This window comes from Rhincodon typus, chromosome 2 (genome assembly GCF_021869965.1).
Source record: "Rhincodon typus isolate 14 chromosome 2, sRhiTyp1.1, whole genome shotgun sequence".
Classification (NCBI taxonomy): domain Eukaryota; kingdom Metazoa; phylum Chordata; class Chondrichthyes; order Orectolobiformes; family Rhincodontidae; genus Rhincodon; species Rhincodon typus.
Window position 1 is genome coordinate 45548102 of NC_063333.1, and position 17294 is coordinate 45565395.

General features: G+C 39.3%; 1 protein-coding gene across 1 annotated transcript in view; it reads right to left on the bottom strand.

Moving 5' to 3' along the window:
* Nucleotides 1-17040, bottom strand: part of itga8 (integrin, alpha 8) — a 208356-nt gene extending 191316 nt beyond the window's left edge. The window contains exons 1-6 of the mRNA XM_048607871.1: nucleotides 16516-17040; nucleotides 16106-16236; nucleotides 14194-14294; nucleotides 11223-11346; nucleotides 7358-7419; nucleotides 5526-5571 (exon numbers count right to left, since the gene is read on the bottom strand). Coding sequence (XP_048463828.1) covers nucleotides 5526-5571; nucleotides 7358-7419; nucleotides 11223-11346; nucleotides 14194-14294; nucleotides 16106-16236; nucleotides 16516-16700 — 649 coding nt within the window. The 5' untranslated portion in view covers nucleotides 16701-17040. The remainder of the gene's footprint in view (nucleotides 1-5525; nucleotides 5572-7357; nucleotides 7420-11222; nucleotides 11347-14193; nucleotides 14295-16105; nucleotides 16237-16515) is intronic.
* Nucleotides 17041-17294: the final 254 nt, after the last annotated feature.

Genomic DNA, 17294 nt, shown 5'->3' on the forward strand with positions numbered 1-17294 from the left:
GCCATCTGAACAGGTGCAGAGATAGGGAATCTGAGAGATGGGATAAAGTTCTTACAGGAGGCACAATTCGAGGAAGTGCAGTGATAGTAATGATGGGAGTCTGTGGGATCGAGACAGGCCAAGGAGTGGCAGATGAAGTTTAATTTAGATAAATGTGAGATGATGCATTTTGGAAAGGCAAATCAGGGCAGGATGTATACACTTAATGGTAAGCTCCTGGGGAGTGTTGCTGAACAAAGAGACCTTGGGTGCAGGTGCATTGTTCCATGAAAGTGAAGTCACAGGTAGGCAGGGTGGTGAAGAAGGCAAGTTGGATTGAAGACAACAAGGTGCAGAGCTGGATGAACACAGCAGGCCAAGCAGCATCATAGGACGTTTTGGGCCTAGACCCTATGTCAGCCTTTCTGCTCCTATGATGCTGCTTGGCCTGCTGTGTTCATCCAGCTCTGCACCTTGTTGTCTCGGATTCTCCAGCATTTGCAGTTCCTACTATCTCTGATTCAAGTTGGATTGAAGGGTCTGTTTCTGTGCTATGTAACTCTGTGACAAATTGTGACGGAATTATTGAGCTAGTCAGATACCCCACCAGGCCTGTTATCTTCTCTGATTGGCAACTGTGCCTTCCACATTTAGACATATGGCTACATTGTGTTTAGGTAGATGGTCATCCAGATTAACAAAACTGGAACAAAAATTAAAGCTGAGCTATGAAGTTAGCATTTCAAAACAAGTAAAATACTTATCTACTTCTACGTGGATGATCAAAAATTATAATAGGCAGTAAATGGTTATACACAGGTAATCTAATCATCTGGCTCATTTGTCATGATAAAGACAGAAAAATCCAGTGTTTTACAACCACCATTCAAATCCCAAAAGAATCCCTTGGGGTGATTGCCTGGTATCTGTAATTAAATATACACCGATTTATTTTGTTGGATCATTTATTTCACTGGAGATTTTTTTTGCTGATGGTGCATGTCAATTGCTGGTGCACTCTGTATCCTTAATTTGTTAAAATGCTCACGGGGAATACTGAACGAATACAATATTATTCTGAAGTTTCACTGAGATTCCACAATGATTGAACTTTATATAGGGTCACAAATTGGTTAAGTGATTTGGAATGCAGTGGGATACAAAAGGACAGAGATGCTATCATGGTATTTAACGGTTTAACAATGACATCAGATGTGCTATTGTCTTTCCAGAGGGAAAGAACAGTTAAAAAAAAGCAACAAATGAACATACTGGACCTCCATTTGAAGTATGCAAGATGAGTTAGACCAGTATGTCTCATTCTCCAGTTTTGTTGTTAATTTCTTCAAAATTATCATTTCTTGCAAAATACTTTTATGTGAAAAGAAAGTGGAGAAAAAAGAAATGCAGTTGCAATCAGGGAGAGTATGGACAAGGGAACAGACAGTGTTCTCTGTGGCCAGGATTGAGAGTCCCAAAGGCTGTGTTGCTTGGTGCCTGGTTCAGGAAATCTCATTCAGGCAGCAGAGGAACTTGCAAAAGGAGGGGAAAGGTCCAGTTATCCTGGTCTATGTAGGTACCAAGGATATAGGTAGAAAGAAGAAAGAGGTTCTGCAGAGGAAATATGAAAAACTAGGGGATAAATTAAAAAGCAGAACCAAAAAGGTAATTAATAATCTCTGGATTAATACCTAATCCATGAGCAAATCACCACAAAGTCACCCAGATTAAGGGAGGGAATGTGCGGCTCAAAGATTGGTGTAGGAGAAGGGGTTTCAAAATCATGGGACATTGGCACCAGTACTGGGGAAGGAGGGAACTGTTCCGATGGGACAGGCTCCATCTGAATCATGCTGGAATCAGAGTCCTGGCGAATTGCACCACTAGGCCTGTGAATAGGACTTTAAACTATTAGTGGAGGGGTAGGTTCAACTGCATGGAAAATTATGGGAAAAGTTAAAGTTGGGGAAGGTTCAACAGAGGTTATTAAAGTTTCCAGAACAAGTAATAGGACAGAGAGTATGGAAAAGGTCAGGAATCTAACTTCAAGCACAGCAGATAAGGAGACAACTATAAGATGGGGGGCAGTCAATGCAGGCCTGAAAGTATTGTAATTTTAAATGCAGATAGTATACGAAACAAGGTAAATGAGCTTGTAGCACAGATTGAAATTGGCAGGTACGATGTGAGTATCACAGAGATGTGGCTGCAAGGGAATCAGAGCTGGGAACTAAATATCCAAGTATACATGCCCCTTTGAAAGGACAGTGGGGATGGGGGGGATAGCCTCAACAGTAAGAAAAGTGACATAGAGTCAGAAGGCTTACAATCTGTGAGGGTAGAGCTGAAGAACTGCAAAGGACAAAAGACCCAGTTGGGAGTTATGTACAGGCCCCCTAGCAGTAATCAGGATGTGGGGAAGAAAATAAATCAGGAGATAGAAAATGCAAGTAAGAAAGGCACAACTACAACAATCATGGGGGACTTCAATAAGCAGGTGGACTGGGAAAATCAGATTGCTAGTGGATCTCAAGAAAGGAATTCGTGGATATCTGCGAGATGGTTTTTTTGGAGCAGCTTGTGGTAGAGCCCACTAGGGAACAGGCAATTCTGACAGGTAATGAGGCAGACTTGATTAGGGAGCTTAAGGTGAAAGAACACCTGGGGGCAGTGACCATAATATGACAGAATTCACCTTGCAGTTTGAGAGGGATCAAGCTGGAAACAGACATAATTGTATTACAATTGAGTAAAGATAACTAAGAAGACATGAGGGAAGAGCTGGCCAGAGTTGATTTGAAGGGGAGCCTAACAGGGAAGATGGTGGAGCAGCAATGGCTGGAGTTTCTGGGGGTAATTCAGGAGACATAGCGGAAATTCATCCCAGGAAGAAGAAATATGCTAAAGGGAAGATGAAGCAATTAAAGCTGAGAAAGGAGGTCAGGGACAGCATAAAAGCAAAAGAAAAAGCATACAATATGGTGAAGATTATTGGGAAGCTAAAGGATTGGGAAACCTTTTTAAAAAAAACCAGCAGAGGATAATTTAAAAAAAACATTAAAGGGGGGAAAAGATGAAACATGAGGGTAAGCTAGCTAACAATGTAAAATAAGACAGCAAGAGTTTTTTTTTAAGTATCTAAAATGTAAGACAGACACAAGAGTGGACATTGGACCACTGGAAAATGAGGCTGGAGAAGTTGCAATGGGTCTTGAAGAAATGGGGGAGAAACTAAATGGGTATTTTGCATCGGTTTTCACAATGGAGGACACCAGCAGCACATCAGAACCTCAAGAAAGTCAGGGCAGGGATGAGAGTAGTGGCCATCACTAAGGAGAAGATGGTGGAGAAGCTGGAAGGTCTAATTTGGATAAATAACCTGGACCAGATGGATAGATCTGAAGGAGAAAGGTGAGGAGATTGTGGAGCATAGGTGGTGATCATTCAGGAATCACTGAAGTCAAGGAGGGTCCCAGAAATGGCTAATGTAATACCACCTATTTAAGAAAGGATGGAGGCAGAAGACAGGAAGCTAAGGCTGCTTAGCCTGACCTTGGCCATTGGTAAGATTTTAGAGACCATTATTAAGGACGAGATTGTGAAGTACTTGGAAGTGCATAGCAAATTAGGGCTGAGTCAAGGGGAGGTCATCTCTGACAACTCTGTTCGAATTCTTTGGGAAAGTAACGAACAAGTTACACAAGGGAGAGCCAGTGGACATGATCTATTTCGATTTCCAGAAGGCCTCTGACAAGGTGCTACACAGGAGGCTGCTATATAAGATAAGAACCCATGGGGTTAGGGGCAATGTACTGGCATGGATAAAGAATTGACTGACTGGCAGACGACAGACAGTACGGATAAAACGTCTTTTTCAGGATGGCACCTGCTGACTAGTGGCGTTCCGCAAAGGTCTGTATTGGGACAACAACTATTCATGTTATACATTAGGGACCTGAATGAAGGCACTGACAGCATTGTTGCTAACTTTGCAGATGACACAAAGGTAGGCGGAGGGACAGGTTTTGCTGAGGAAGCAGGGAGACTGGAGAAGGACTTGGACAGGCTAGGAGAGTGGGCAATGATGTGGCAGTTGGGAAAATGAGAGGTTATGCACTTTGGTAGGATGAACAAGACTATTTTCTAAATGGGAAAAGGCTCCAGAAATCTGAAGCACAAAGGGACTTTGGAGTCGTAGTTTAGGATTCTTTTAAGGTTAACACACAAGTTCAGTTGGCAGTCAGGAAGGCAAATGCAGTGTTAGTATTAATTTCGAAAGGGATAGAATACAAGAGCAGGGATGTACTGCTGAGGCTGTATAAGGCTCTGGTCAGACCACATTTGGAATATTGTGAGCAATCCTGATCCCTGTATCTAAGGAAGGATGTGCTAGCATTGCAGAGGGTCCAGAGAGAGTTTACAGGAATGATCTCAAGATGAAGGGCTTGTCGTATGAGGAGCAGTTGAGGACTCTGACTTTGTACTTGATGGAGTTTGGAAGGATGAGGGGGATCTCATCTAAACTTCGAGAATACTGACAGGCTTGGACAGCATGGATGTTTCCACTAATAAAAGAAGATGTTTTCACAAGAAGAGAGATTTGGACCTCAGGACCCAGCCTCAGAATGCATGGATGACCCTTTAGAACTGAGATGAGTAAGAATTTCTTCAACCAGAGGGTGGTTAATCTACGAAACTGCTGTAGAAGGCAGTGGAGGCCAAGTCATTGTGTGTACTCAAAACAGAGAGGGCTAGATCTTGTTTGGTAAAGGGATCACGGGTTACAGGTAGAAACATATCAGTCATGACTGAATGGTGGAGCAGACTTGATGGGTTGAATGGACTAATTCTGCTTGTGTATCTCATGGTCTTACGAAACATATATCACAACAATCTTGACAGTGTCATTTCTGATACGATCACATTCAACTGAAAACCAAAATTAGACAGCTGGCGCGATGATACTTTTTGGCCCAGTTGAGGTAGGATTTTGAGGAAAGCATGAGCAAAATTGCACAGAACATCTTAGGATCACCTTGGATGCTTTTGCATTTTGCAGTGCCTCGTGAACTATCAGTGACTTATTTCGACTTCTCTACATGTCCAACTTAACATTTGGTAATTACCATCAATATTGCTGTTGATTTGAGTCTACATAATGAGAATGGCATTATTCATTAAGATGTTCCTACTATGTGAATAATATAGTTAAACAATTACTCTATGCAGGATATTTTTGATCACAGGTTGATTTACATTTCAACATTACTTGTTATTCTATACCTTTGCAAGAAGAATATAATCAAGTTTCCTCATAATGGACATTCATGTATAAAAATAATTAAAGAGGCTAATACTCAACAGCCATACTAATAAATAACAATGTCAAATCACATTACACTCTCAAAGCACATTGAAATCTGGATGATTGGCAACATGCTGAACTAATAACAGCCTTATTGTTCTGTAGTTACACTGCCTAATTCATTGTTGTGCTTGTATTTCCCCAATTTGAATTAAAGCTATGAAAGATATTGTTGACCTACCTTGCCAGTAAAAGCTGCCAGGTCCTCCAAGCACCAGATACCCATTCTAGATAAATCAGAATCTTTTTAAGACACAAAAATTTGCAAGAAACATTATCTTTCTCTCTACATATTAGCTAGCAATATTTATAAAGCAGATATTTTGTGGAGAAATCAAACATAAATTAAAGAATATCATTAAATACCAAGAATGTCATCAAATGCAAAGAAGACTAGTTCAAAACTGATTATAGCCCTGTTTGAGATAACAAGGTGTAGAGCTGGATGAACACATCAGGCCAAGCAGCATCGGAGGAGCAGGAAAGTTGACGTTTTGGGTCTGGACCCATCTTCAGAAAAAAAAAATTTAAAAAAATGTAAATCAACCTGTGATCATTTTTTTTTCTGAAGAAGGGTCCAGACCCAAAATGTCAGCTTTCCTGCTCCTCTGATGCTCCTTGGCCTGCTGTGTTCATCCAGCTCTGCACCTTGTTCTCTCAGATTCTCCAGCATCGGCAGTTCCTACTATCTCTCTCTATAGCCCTGTCGGTAAGATTTATTGTTTGACATGCTAACATAATACAGAAAGTTAAATATGTTCCAAGGGACATGTACAGTAACACAATATTTGACACAAAAAGCCTCCAGATGTCTGCATGAGGCCGACTCTATACCCTGTATCATAATAGTATCATGCTCTTCTCTGTTTAAACTGACTGAAATTGCTTTGAAGGATATGAGCAACACTGGACCTGTTAAAAGCTGTGAATCAATTCAATCTACAACATCAGGGTGTCAAAGCTACTGAATGCTTCTTTCTAACAGCTGCCTGGACATGCTGCAATCTCTAAGGTTTCATGTTCAGGTATTTCATGGATATTGAAAATCTGCAGTATGTGATTTCATTTTCAATCTACTCACTTTACTTTCTGCAGGCAGGTGCCTACTCACAAATTTCACACTCTCTCATAAACCTCCCACATTACCCTCAGTTTAAGATATTTCTTTCCAACTAAGTTAACCTTCTTGACCTACATAAACACAATTGGCTTTAAACGTCTGTACTTAAAATTAATTTAAAATCACTTGCATTTGCACACTTATTCCTCAATGAAAATTTGGTAACAGTCCTGAAGTACTGTAACACTTCATACTGCCGATCTGTTTTGTTTGTAAATTGCATAAGTAATCACTAATATTGTTCTCAATAAATGGATTTGAGTATTGTTATTCTAGCAAATGTCATTCCAAAGCCACTTTATTCAAGTAAATTGGGCTTGATCAGATTGTCAGCTCATTCTGTTATTAAATACTGATCAATTTACACTGTAGAGACAATGTGACTAACCAGATGCTACTCAAAAGAATAATTTTTACAAAATTACAATAAATGCAGTGGTAATAGGAAAATTGTATGAAGATTTGGTAATCAAGTTTTGTTTCAAGGTGAGGAGTCTGCTCTAACAATATGTATAAGATGTTGTTTCCTTGTCCTAACACTTTTTTAAACTTAATACTTGGTGTTATGTCTTTCATATCCAAAAACATTTATTTTATTACTATTGGAAAGGCCTGCAATACCCTGAAAATTATATCACCACAAAAGTCAACAAAGACTGTTTGTGTCACTATCATCTGACCTTTGAAGTTTAATACAGTTTGTTGAAAAAAATAAATAGCTTCAACCCCTTCTCAGTACAGGCACTTGAATGTATCTTGCAGAGCAAGGAACGACTCTTGACTCATGTACTTTGCATGTCTTTTCTTTTGTTTACATACACAGATGGCATATAATTAAAGATTTCTGCTTGATTTTCTGAAGTAACTAAAATAAAAAGCAATGACATGTTTACCTGCGTAAAATCAAGGCTAAATCCTGCTTGACAAAAACCTTGACCTTCAGGATCTGGCTGACCTGAAATTGGTATAAAATTTACATTACTTTCATAAATTACAAATGATTTTATTAACTTTTGCCTGCATAATATGACATTAATAGCTTCTAACAATGTTTTAAAAAAAGGAGCACCAGTCAGCATTCCTATTTGAATGCTGTTTGGCACAAATGTTATGCTTTTTGCTATATATAGAACAATCTGGACCATGGCAGTGTAATCCAACACATTCCTTATGATTTTATTTATTCATTCACGGGATATGGGTTTCACTGACAGGGCCAACCTTTATTGCTCATCCCCAGTTGTCCTTTAGAAAGGTGGTGGTAACTTGCCTAATTGAACTGCTGCAGTCAATTTGATGTAAGTAAATTCACAATACCATTGGGGGATTCCAAATCTTTAAGCCAGCAATACTGAAGGAATGGTGACGTATTCCTAAATCAGGATGGTGAGTTGGTGCTTGGAGAAAAATCTGCAGATATTGATTTTCCTATTTACTAGCTGTCTAGACCTTTTGGATGGTACTGCTTGTGGAATTGGAAGGTTGTGTCTAAAGATCCTTGCTAAATTTCTGTATTGCATCTTGGTAGTAGGGAGAGTAGATGTTTGTGGAAGTGGTACCAATCAAGTGAGCTGTTTGTCCCGGATGGTGTCAAGCTTCTAGAGTGTTATTGAGCTGCTCTCATCCAGGCAAGTGGGAAATATTCCATTACATTCCTGACTTGTGCCTTGTACATGATGGACAGGCTATGGGGAGTCAGAAGAGAAGTTACACATTGCAAGATTCCTAATCCCTAACCTGCTCTTCTAGCTAAAGTATTTATGTGGCATCCAATTCAGTTTCTGGTTAATGGTACCCGCTAGGATGTTTATAGTTGAAGACTCAGCGATGGTGATGCTATTGAATGTGAGTGATGGGGTGATGGTTAGATTCTCTCTTGTTGGGGATTGTCATTGCCTCATTCTCGTATGATGCAAATGTTATTTGCCGTTTGTCAGCCCAAGCCTAGATGTTGTCCAGGTCTTGCTGCGTTTGGACATGGACTGCTTCTTTGTCTCAGGAGTCATGAATGATGCTGAACATTGTTTGTTGATGATTGCACATCGCCACTTCTGACTTTAGGACGTAGGGAAAGTCATTAATGAAGCAACTGAAGATGGTTTGGCCTAGGACACTTGCCTGAAGAACCCCTATAGCCAAATCCTGGAGCTGAGCTGACTGAGCTCTGACAAGCAAAACTACCTTTATGTGCACTGGCTTTAGAATACACTCCTCTACTGCATTCATCACAACCCTGACTGAAAAATATGATAGCTTCTCTGATGAAATCAGGCAGAGTTAGAGTTCAAATTATTGCTCAATGCTACTTATAGTTTGAACACTTCATCACATTTAGTACATTGTCATTCTAAATTCATTAAAATTTACTCTTAATAAATGCTACAGTGTGGAAAATTATACTTAATGATATTAATATTAGTGTAAATTCTCATAGCAGTGACTTCTTCACATAAACTAAAAACTACTAATGTATTTCTAAGCAGACATCAAAGCAGGGACTTTTTGTACCAGCTTCAGTTCTTCGAATAGCCTGATTCATCACAGTGGTTTGTACATTGTTCACAATGTTTGTTTAGAGCCCTCAGTATGATGTGGAGATGCCGGTGTTCGACTGGGGTGGACAAAGTCAGAAGTCACTTCACCTGATGGAGGAGCAGTGCTCCGAAAGTTTGTGATTTTAAATAAACCTGTTGAACTACGACCCGGTGTCATGTGACTTCTGACTTAGAGGCCTGAGTACCAAGAATTTAAACATAGCTTTGTTTAACTTGTTTGACTCCATCAAACAAGCCATGGAATTATTTAAAAACCGAAAGAACTGAGGATGCTGTAAATCAGGAACAAAAACAAAGTTGCTGGAAAAGCCCAGCAGGTCTGGCAGCATCTGTGAAGGAAAAACCAGAGTTAACATTTCTGGTCTGGTGACCCTTCCTCAGAACTGGAGGGAAGGTCACCGGACCCAAAACGTTACCTCTGTTTTTTCCCTTCATAGATGCTGCCAGACCTGCTGGGCTTTTCCAGCAACTTTGTTTTTGTTCATGGAACTATTTAGCCTGGGTCCTAGCACATGTAGGTCTGTGCAATCGAGAAATGTTGAATTAGAAGAGAAAGGAAAACTCAGGGACCTGTGGATAACATTGAAAATTGCCATGGAGTTCATTGTTCCATATTCTTAAGTGATGCCGATTACACAGTATTTGATCACCACTGGATACACTGCTCTGTATATGTTTTGTCATATTTGATTTACTATCTTATGCAGCACAAGTTCCTAGTAAATCGGTGTAATAAATCTTACTTATTTAGAATAACATTTCTAAAATGTTTGCAATGTGTATTGTAATGAATGGACCTGCATTCTCATCAGCAATTATATTAAAATCTTATAAACGTTTATGAGCATAAGACAGATTGAGCGCAAAGCTCCTTTGACACCATTGAAACATGTTTTCTTGTTTTCTTCTCCTGGCATATTTGTTTATGTGTACTATCCAAAATTTAAACAATTTAGTTCACTACTTTTTAATCATAAGTGTATGATGTGAATGTAGGAGGTATGGTTAGTAAGTTTGCAGATGACACCAAAATTAGTGGTGTAGTGGACAGTGAAGAAGATTACCTCAGAGTACAATAGGCTCTTATTCAGATGAGCAGTGTCAGTTGGAGTTTAATTTAGCTCAATGTGAGGTGCTGCGTTTTGGAAAGGCAAATCAGGGCAGGACTAATACACTTAATGATAATGTCCTGGGGAGTGTTGTTGAACAAAGAGAACTTGGAGTGCAGATTCATAGTTCCTTGAAAGTGGAGTTGCAGGTGGACAGGATAGCGAAGAAGGTGTTTGGTACACTTGCCTTTGTTGGTCAGTGCATTGAGTATAGGAGTTGAGAGATCATGTTGTGGCTGCACAGTACATTGATTAGGCCAGTTTTGCAATACGGTGTTCAATTCTGGTCTCCCTGCTATAGGAAGGATGTTGTTAAACTTGAAAGGATTCAGAAGGACGTTGCCAGAGTTAGAGGGTTTGAGCTATACGGAGAGGTTGAACAGACAGGAGGCATTTTCCCTGGAGTGTCAGAGGCTGAGGGGAGAGGTTTATAAAATCATGAGGGGCGTGGATAGGGTGAAAAGCAAACGTCTTTTCCCTGGGGCAGGGAAGTCCAAAACTAGAGGGCATAGGTTTAGGGTGAGAGGGGAAAGATTTGGAAGGGACCTAAGGGGCAACTTTTTCACGCAGAGGATGGTGTGTGTATGGAATGAACTGCCAGAGGAAGTGGTGGAGGCTGGTACAATTACAACATTTAAAAGGCATCTAGATGGGTATATGAATAGGAAGGGCTTGGATGGATATGGGCCAAATGCTGGTGATTGGGACTAGATTAATTTAGGAGACCTGGTAGGCATGGAAGAGTTGAACTGAAGGGTCTGTTTCCATACTGTACAGCTCTATCACTCTATGATTTCATAAAATGTTACGAATATTTTTAGAATTAAAGCATGCTGCACTACGTACTTCTAAAATATTTTCCATGTCAAGCATTGGAATGTACCTGAAGAATTTATGGTTGCATATTTTTACTGAGTGGTGTCACTTTACATGTTAATATTTTCCAACTTTGGATATGGACTACCTGAAAACTTATAAAGATAAGTTATACTTACAAAACAGATACATTACAAGAACAAGGATACAGAAAAGGTGAATATTTTAGGTTACATAAATTACACTGAAATTCTCATCATTTTATTTTCTCAACCTACCAGACCGACATGGAGAATATTCTGCATAAACACTGAAATTCTGAACTGCCACATAACAGGTGCCAACTGGGTCTTTTTCTTGAGTCAATTTAAGGGCACGCCAATGATATAGAGGGGCACAAGCCTAGTGATTTAAAATGAATGAATTAATAAAGCAATAATTTCCTTTACTTAAAATACACATAAAACATCTTTTGTCAAAATGGCACAATCATTAAGCTTCAATTACATCAAATTTATTTTTAATCATCCAACAAGTTATTTACAACATTACAAATAACTTAAATTTTGACCCATGTAAAAAAGCTAATGTTAGCAACCTGTTTTTCAATATAAAAAGAACTGAAAACATATAATCCCACTTTTGATGCAATATAATCTAGAGTTAGTCGTCACACAACAGACTATTTCTTTAAAAATATTAAAAGGAAGAGAGAGGCAATAGTGTGTGTAAGGCCCTGAGAGAATGAGGCTGGAGAAATAATAATGGGAAGAGACAAAAAAACTGCAGATGCTAGAATCCAGGGTAGACAAACAGGAGGCTGGAAGAACACAGCAAGCCAGGCAGTATCTGGAGGAAGGGAGAAGTCAACATTTTGGGTATTACCCTTCTTCAGGACTGGATTTGGGGATTGGGGGAACTGCAGGTAAAAAGAGGGGGGGTGGGGGTGGGGGATAGTGGAACGGTGGTGATAGGTGGACACCGGTAGTAGGTATGACCAGAAATGGCAAAAGTTCAACAACTGCTTTCCATCAGTCTTCATGGTAGAGGATACTAACAACATTCCAACACTACTAAATAATCAAGGCCTAAACATGGAGGTAGAAATAACCTGCACTAGAGAAAAACGACTAGGATCCAATGGGCTGGATCCTTGGAATTTAATGGAGGTAGCTGTAGAGATAGCTGTAGAGAATCCATTCATTCTGGAAAAGTCCTAGGGGATTAAAGAACTACCAATGTAACACTTCTATTCAAAAATGAAATGAAGGAGATGAAAGAACAGCTAATTATGGGCCAGTTAGCTTAATATCTGGCATTGGGAAAATATTTGCGTCTATTTTTTATAAAAGATGTAATAACAGAGCACCTAGAAAAACATCATGTAATTGAACAGATTAAGCATAACTTCATAAAGGAGAACTCATTCCTGACAAATTTATTACAGTTCTTTGAGGAGGTAACAAGCAGGATAGAGGACGTAATGTATTTGAATTTCCAAAAGACATTTGATAAGGTACTGTTCGTAAGGCTACTTAATAAGATAAGAGCTCACGGTAATAACACAAAGAACTGTAAATGCTGAAGATCTGAAGAAACGCTCTTCTTCGAAGTTTAAAATGTTAATTTTGCTTTGTCTAGATGTGCTGAGTTTCTCTAGCAAAATCTGTTTTTGTTTAAGAGTCCATGGTGTTGGAGGTGTGATAGGGTTAGGGTTAGGGTTAGGGTTAGGGTTAATAGCATGGATAGAGGATTTGCTAACTAATAGAAGACAGAGACCTGAGATAACAGGGACATTTTCAGGATGACAACCTGTAACTTTTGGAGTTTCACAGCGATCAATGCTGGGCCACACTTATTTACAATATATGTTAATAACTTGGATGCCAGGAGTGAATGTACTATTATCAAGTTTGTGGATGATACAAAAATAGGTTGGAAGGCAAGTAGTGAGGATGACATAAGAGTTTATAGAGGACATAGACATGTTAAGTGAATGGGCAAAAATTTGGCACATGAAATATAATGTAGGAAAGTACGATATTAAACACTTTGGCAGGAAGAAAGGAAGAGTGAAAATTATTTAACTGTGGAAAGACTACAGAAAGGTATTTGGCGGTCTTAGTGCATGTATCACAAAAAGCTAGCACCCAAGTTCAGTGGGTAATAGAAAAGGCAAATGGAATGTTAGCCTTTATTTCGAAAGGAATGGAGTATAAAAATAGAGATGTCTTGTTAAAACTATACAAGACACTAGTCAGACCACACCTGGAATACTGTGAATAATTTTGGTCCCCTCATATAAGGAAAGACATTCTGATATTGGATGCAATCCAGAGAAGGTTCACTAACTTGACCCAGGAATAGAGGAAATTTCTTAAAAGATTGAGTATATTAGGCTTGCACTCTTTGTAGTTTAGAAGAATAAAATGTTACCTTATCGCAACATATAAGAGTCTTAGGGGGCTTGGCAGTGTTGATGTGGAAAAGTTGCTTCTCCTTGTGAGAGAATTGAGGATCATAGGGCATAATCGCAGAGTAGGAAGTTACCCATTTAAAATGGAAGTGAGGAGGATGTTTCTTTTCTTAGTGGGTATTGAATCTATGGAATTCTTTACTGCAGAGTGCTGTCAAAATTGTGTCATCAAGTATATTTATAGCTGAGGTAGTCAGATTTCTAATGATTAAAGAAATTGGGATAAGGCAGGAAAGTGGGTTTGAGGATAATCAAGTCAGTCGTGATTTCGTTGAATGGCACATTAGACTTGATGGGTCAAATAGCCTACATCTGCTCCTACGTCTTATGGTCTACTGTTTCAGGCAGTACACGTTCCCACAAATTAGTAATTCATTTACCTAATGGATATAAGCTAAGCACAATTACCACATTATATAAATAAATTAAGCTAATTAAAAAGAAAGAAGCTGGAAAGTGTACAAAAGTCAAATGAGTTGCATGTTATTGTGTATACTGCATATTACATTTTTACAATGTAAACCTAAAAAGATGTTACTTATATTGTTATGTACCATTTACAAATTTCAATATCAAGCTCTAGTAAAATAGGCACTTATTAAAAAACATCCAAGTATGTGTCTAACTCAAGGGCACTTGTGGCATAGTGATAGTGTCTCTGGTAGTGCCAGATGTCTGGGTTGAAAGTCCCACCTGCTTCAGGGATCTGAACAGGTTGATATCCACACTGAACTGACTCAAAGTTTTGAACTTTATAGGATCTAAGGACTTACCACAACCTTTTCTTTATGTGATTTGACTGTTGCCCCAAACCACTGATTGGATTTAAATTCAATAGATTCCCTGGTGCCATTAATTTTGATGCTTCTGTTACCTAAAGTTAACAAAAAGATTATTATGCCTGTTTTAAGATCATCTTTTCATTTACAGGCAGCAAAAAAGGAATAAAATCATAGTGTTTCATATTTTATCACATTGAGATCATTTGCAAATTGTACCATGCCAACATTAATGCCTTGTGATTATATTTAATCTGTATTCCCACACTTTAATTGTATCCCAGAAGATTGTCAATAACAAAGAATAATGATTTAGTAATTTGTTAGAGTTGTTTTCACAATGAATTAGCTAACTCCAAATTGAGTCTCAAAGGAAAGTGTATAAATCAGTTTTTCTCAGTAACTATTTTTATAATCCTGCTCTTTATTGTACTCAATTTATAAAGAACCATTTGATGATAATTTCCCTTACTTACAGATGTGATGATACTTAGAAAATTTCACATTTTAAATTTTTAAAATGCTCAATGATAAGTTATATGACACAATGTCATTAAATTCCTGCTAACAGAATATAGCTTTCTTTAATTGCTTTATTTTAAAGAAAGGAGCAAAAACTGGTTCATGATTTAATTATACATACGCACAACCGGAGACATCTCTCCAACTTTGTTTAACATATACTTTGCAGATGTCAACATAAAAGGAACCATCTGTTTAAAAAATCAGCTCAATTATGATGCTTCTCAGTCTTTAATAAAAAGCAGACAATTCTTCACCCCCTCTCTTTTTGAAGCAAACTGATTTCCCACATGTTCATCCTTCCCCAATTTCACTGCCTGTCCATGAACTTCTTTATGAATTGTTAAGGAGGGGGAATGCTTGACTGCCCTTATACAGCTTCACTTCAAACATGTAATAAAAAAAAAGTTGTCAACAGATGTTAAATTCAATTTAAGGAGTCTGCTTGCTTCTGCTGTTTCACAACCATCAGAAATCATACTTAGCAATCTCCCAACCCTGCACCTCATCCCTCTCCAGTTCCTAAGACATGGATCCTGCACAAGCTGCTCTATACAGCTCTATCTTTGCCAAAATACTTACAGATCAACAAGATACCTGGATATTTATACAAAAAAACTGAGTGAGCAGTGGCTTTTGTTTAATATATTTCTAAACTATTTTTCCTCAAGACTCAACCATGAGTATTCATGTAGGCATTCATTTCAGCTATTTCTACATAAATTTTACTTTTTATGCAACTATTAAAAAAAGGGAGATCCACATTTAAAACCAAAATATAAATTTTAGTTATTTTAGCATAAAATGTAAATTAATAAAGCGCAGATATATATAAAGCAATTTCTTTTTGTTAATTCTTATGCATTGGGAAGAATAATTTATCTGTTTCATTTTAGATTAATAACCTTGAATTGATTTCCTCGGATGAATCGTTTTACGTTGTGATCTCAGTTGAGGAAACTGACAGCAAACACGTTGCATTTTGAAAATGTCATCATCTTAATTATCTAATTCGATTACACAAGACTTAAAGCGATGGCTATACCCTTAACCAAATGACTTTTTAACCTTATATCGAACATTTAGTATTCGTAGTAGGAATTAAACGTACATTTTTTCCGAGCTGAACAACACATATCTTTTAAAACTGTAATTTAGTCCTATATGTAGTTCTTAAGTGATCGTTTCGTGGTAGTCTGAGATAAAACAAAAGTCAGCTAGCAGACATAAAATGTATGCACGCGATTGCAGTTCTCTGGGGGCTTTTTCCCTGCCTAGATTGAGGGTTTATCTGTGGCTCAGCAGGGGAGGAAGGAATAAGTTCAAGCACCGGGGAAAGAATTGGCACGGGGTGAGGTGGAGCTGGATGCTTCTCAATACTTACTGCTTCTGTCGAAAGGAATCTGGCTGCAAGTAGCACCTCCTGTTGCCCAGCTGCAGAAATACACCGCTCCTCCCTCCACTATCCCGGGTTGGCTAGTGTTGGCTTTCGGAGCTCCAACAAGGACACTGACTCTGGAGACACCACCCCCAATACCACCAACAAAAACAAAACAAAAGTCACAACACAGGGTTAAAGCAAAATCAGAAACTGTTACCATCAACTCCAAACGCCCAGTGCAAACCGTCTCCATCACATGCTCCAAATTATGGGAGTCACAACAAGATGATGGAATAGACGCAATCTGACAAATTGCTCAAACAAATTTAGCAACAACGAGGTGTGGAGTTCTGGCAACATTTTTTGGTTCTCAGTATTTATTTAAGAAACAGAAAGAGTAGGATGTTCCTCACGTGTTTTGATCGGGCGAGTAGAAATCCACCGAGTATCCAAAGTAGCTGCCTGGGGGCCCGCTGTAAACTGCCGGCCGGGACACATCCAGGTTGAAGGCGGCACAGCCTGGGACCAGCAGTAGCAGCATTAAGTGGAAGAGGCGACTCCGGGGACCGAACCTCTGGTGGTAATAGTAGAGAAGCATCGCGGAGATGGGAAGCCAGCTGAGCAGGAGGGGTAGGATGCACCACTGTGCTGTTAGCCTGTGAAAGGATCGGGGGCTTCTGTGGTTCACTCTGGCTTCCTCTCCCTGTGCAGAGATGCAGCCTGGCTATTCCAGCAATAAAAGGCGATCTGATCTTTAGCTTGGCTGAGAATGAGTGAGTGAATGAAGTGTGTGTGTGTATATAAGGCGGGGGGGTCCCCGGGCTGTCAGCCGTGTTGCTCTGTGCTCACTGAGACCTTCCTGTGTTTGCTCTCTCGCCTCCTGCTCGTGTGGACAGCACTTGGGAGGGAGGCGACTTCCCCACACCGCCCGCGTCATTAACAGGCTGTCCTTTTATGGTGGGAGAGAGCCTGCAAATTAATCTTCAATCCGTCTCGACCTCAGAAGTGCAATCTTCGCACTCGCTGCGCCGCCCGCCCTGTGCCCAGCAAATCGCTTGTAATCTGCCCAGTTTGTGAGTTCACTCATACATCGCCATGGAGAAGCGCTGGAAGGAGTTGCGAATGCTACCCTGGTGCAACATATGTGTATTTCACTTGTGAAGAGCAAATCAACCCTGTTATACTTCCCAAA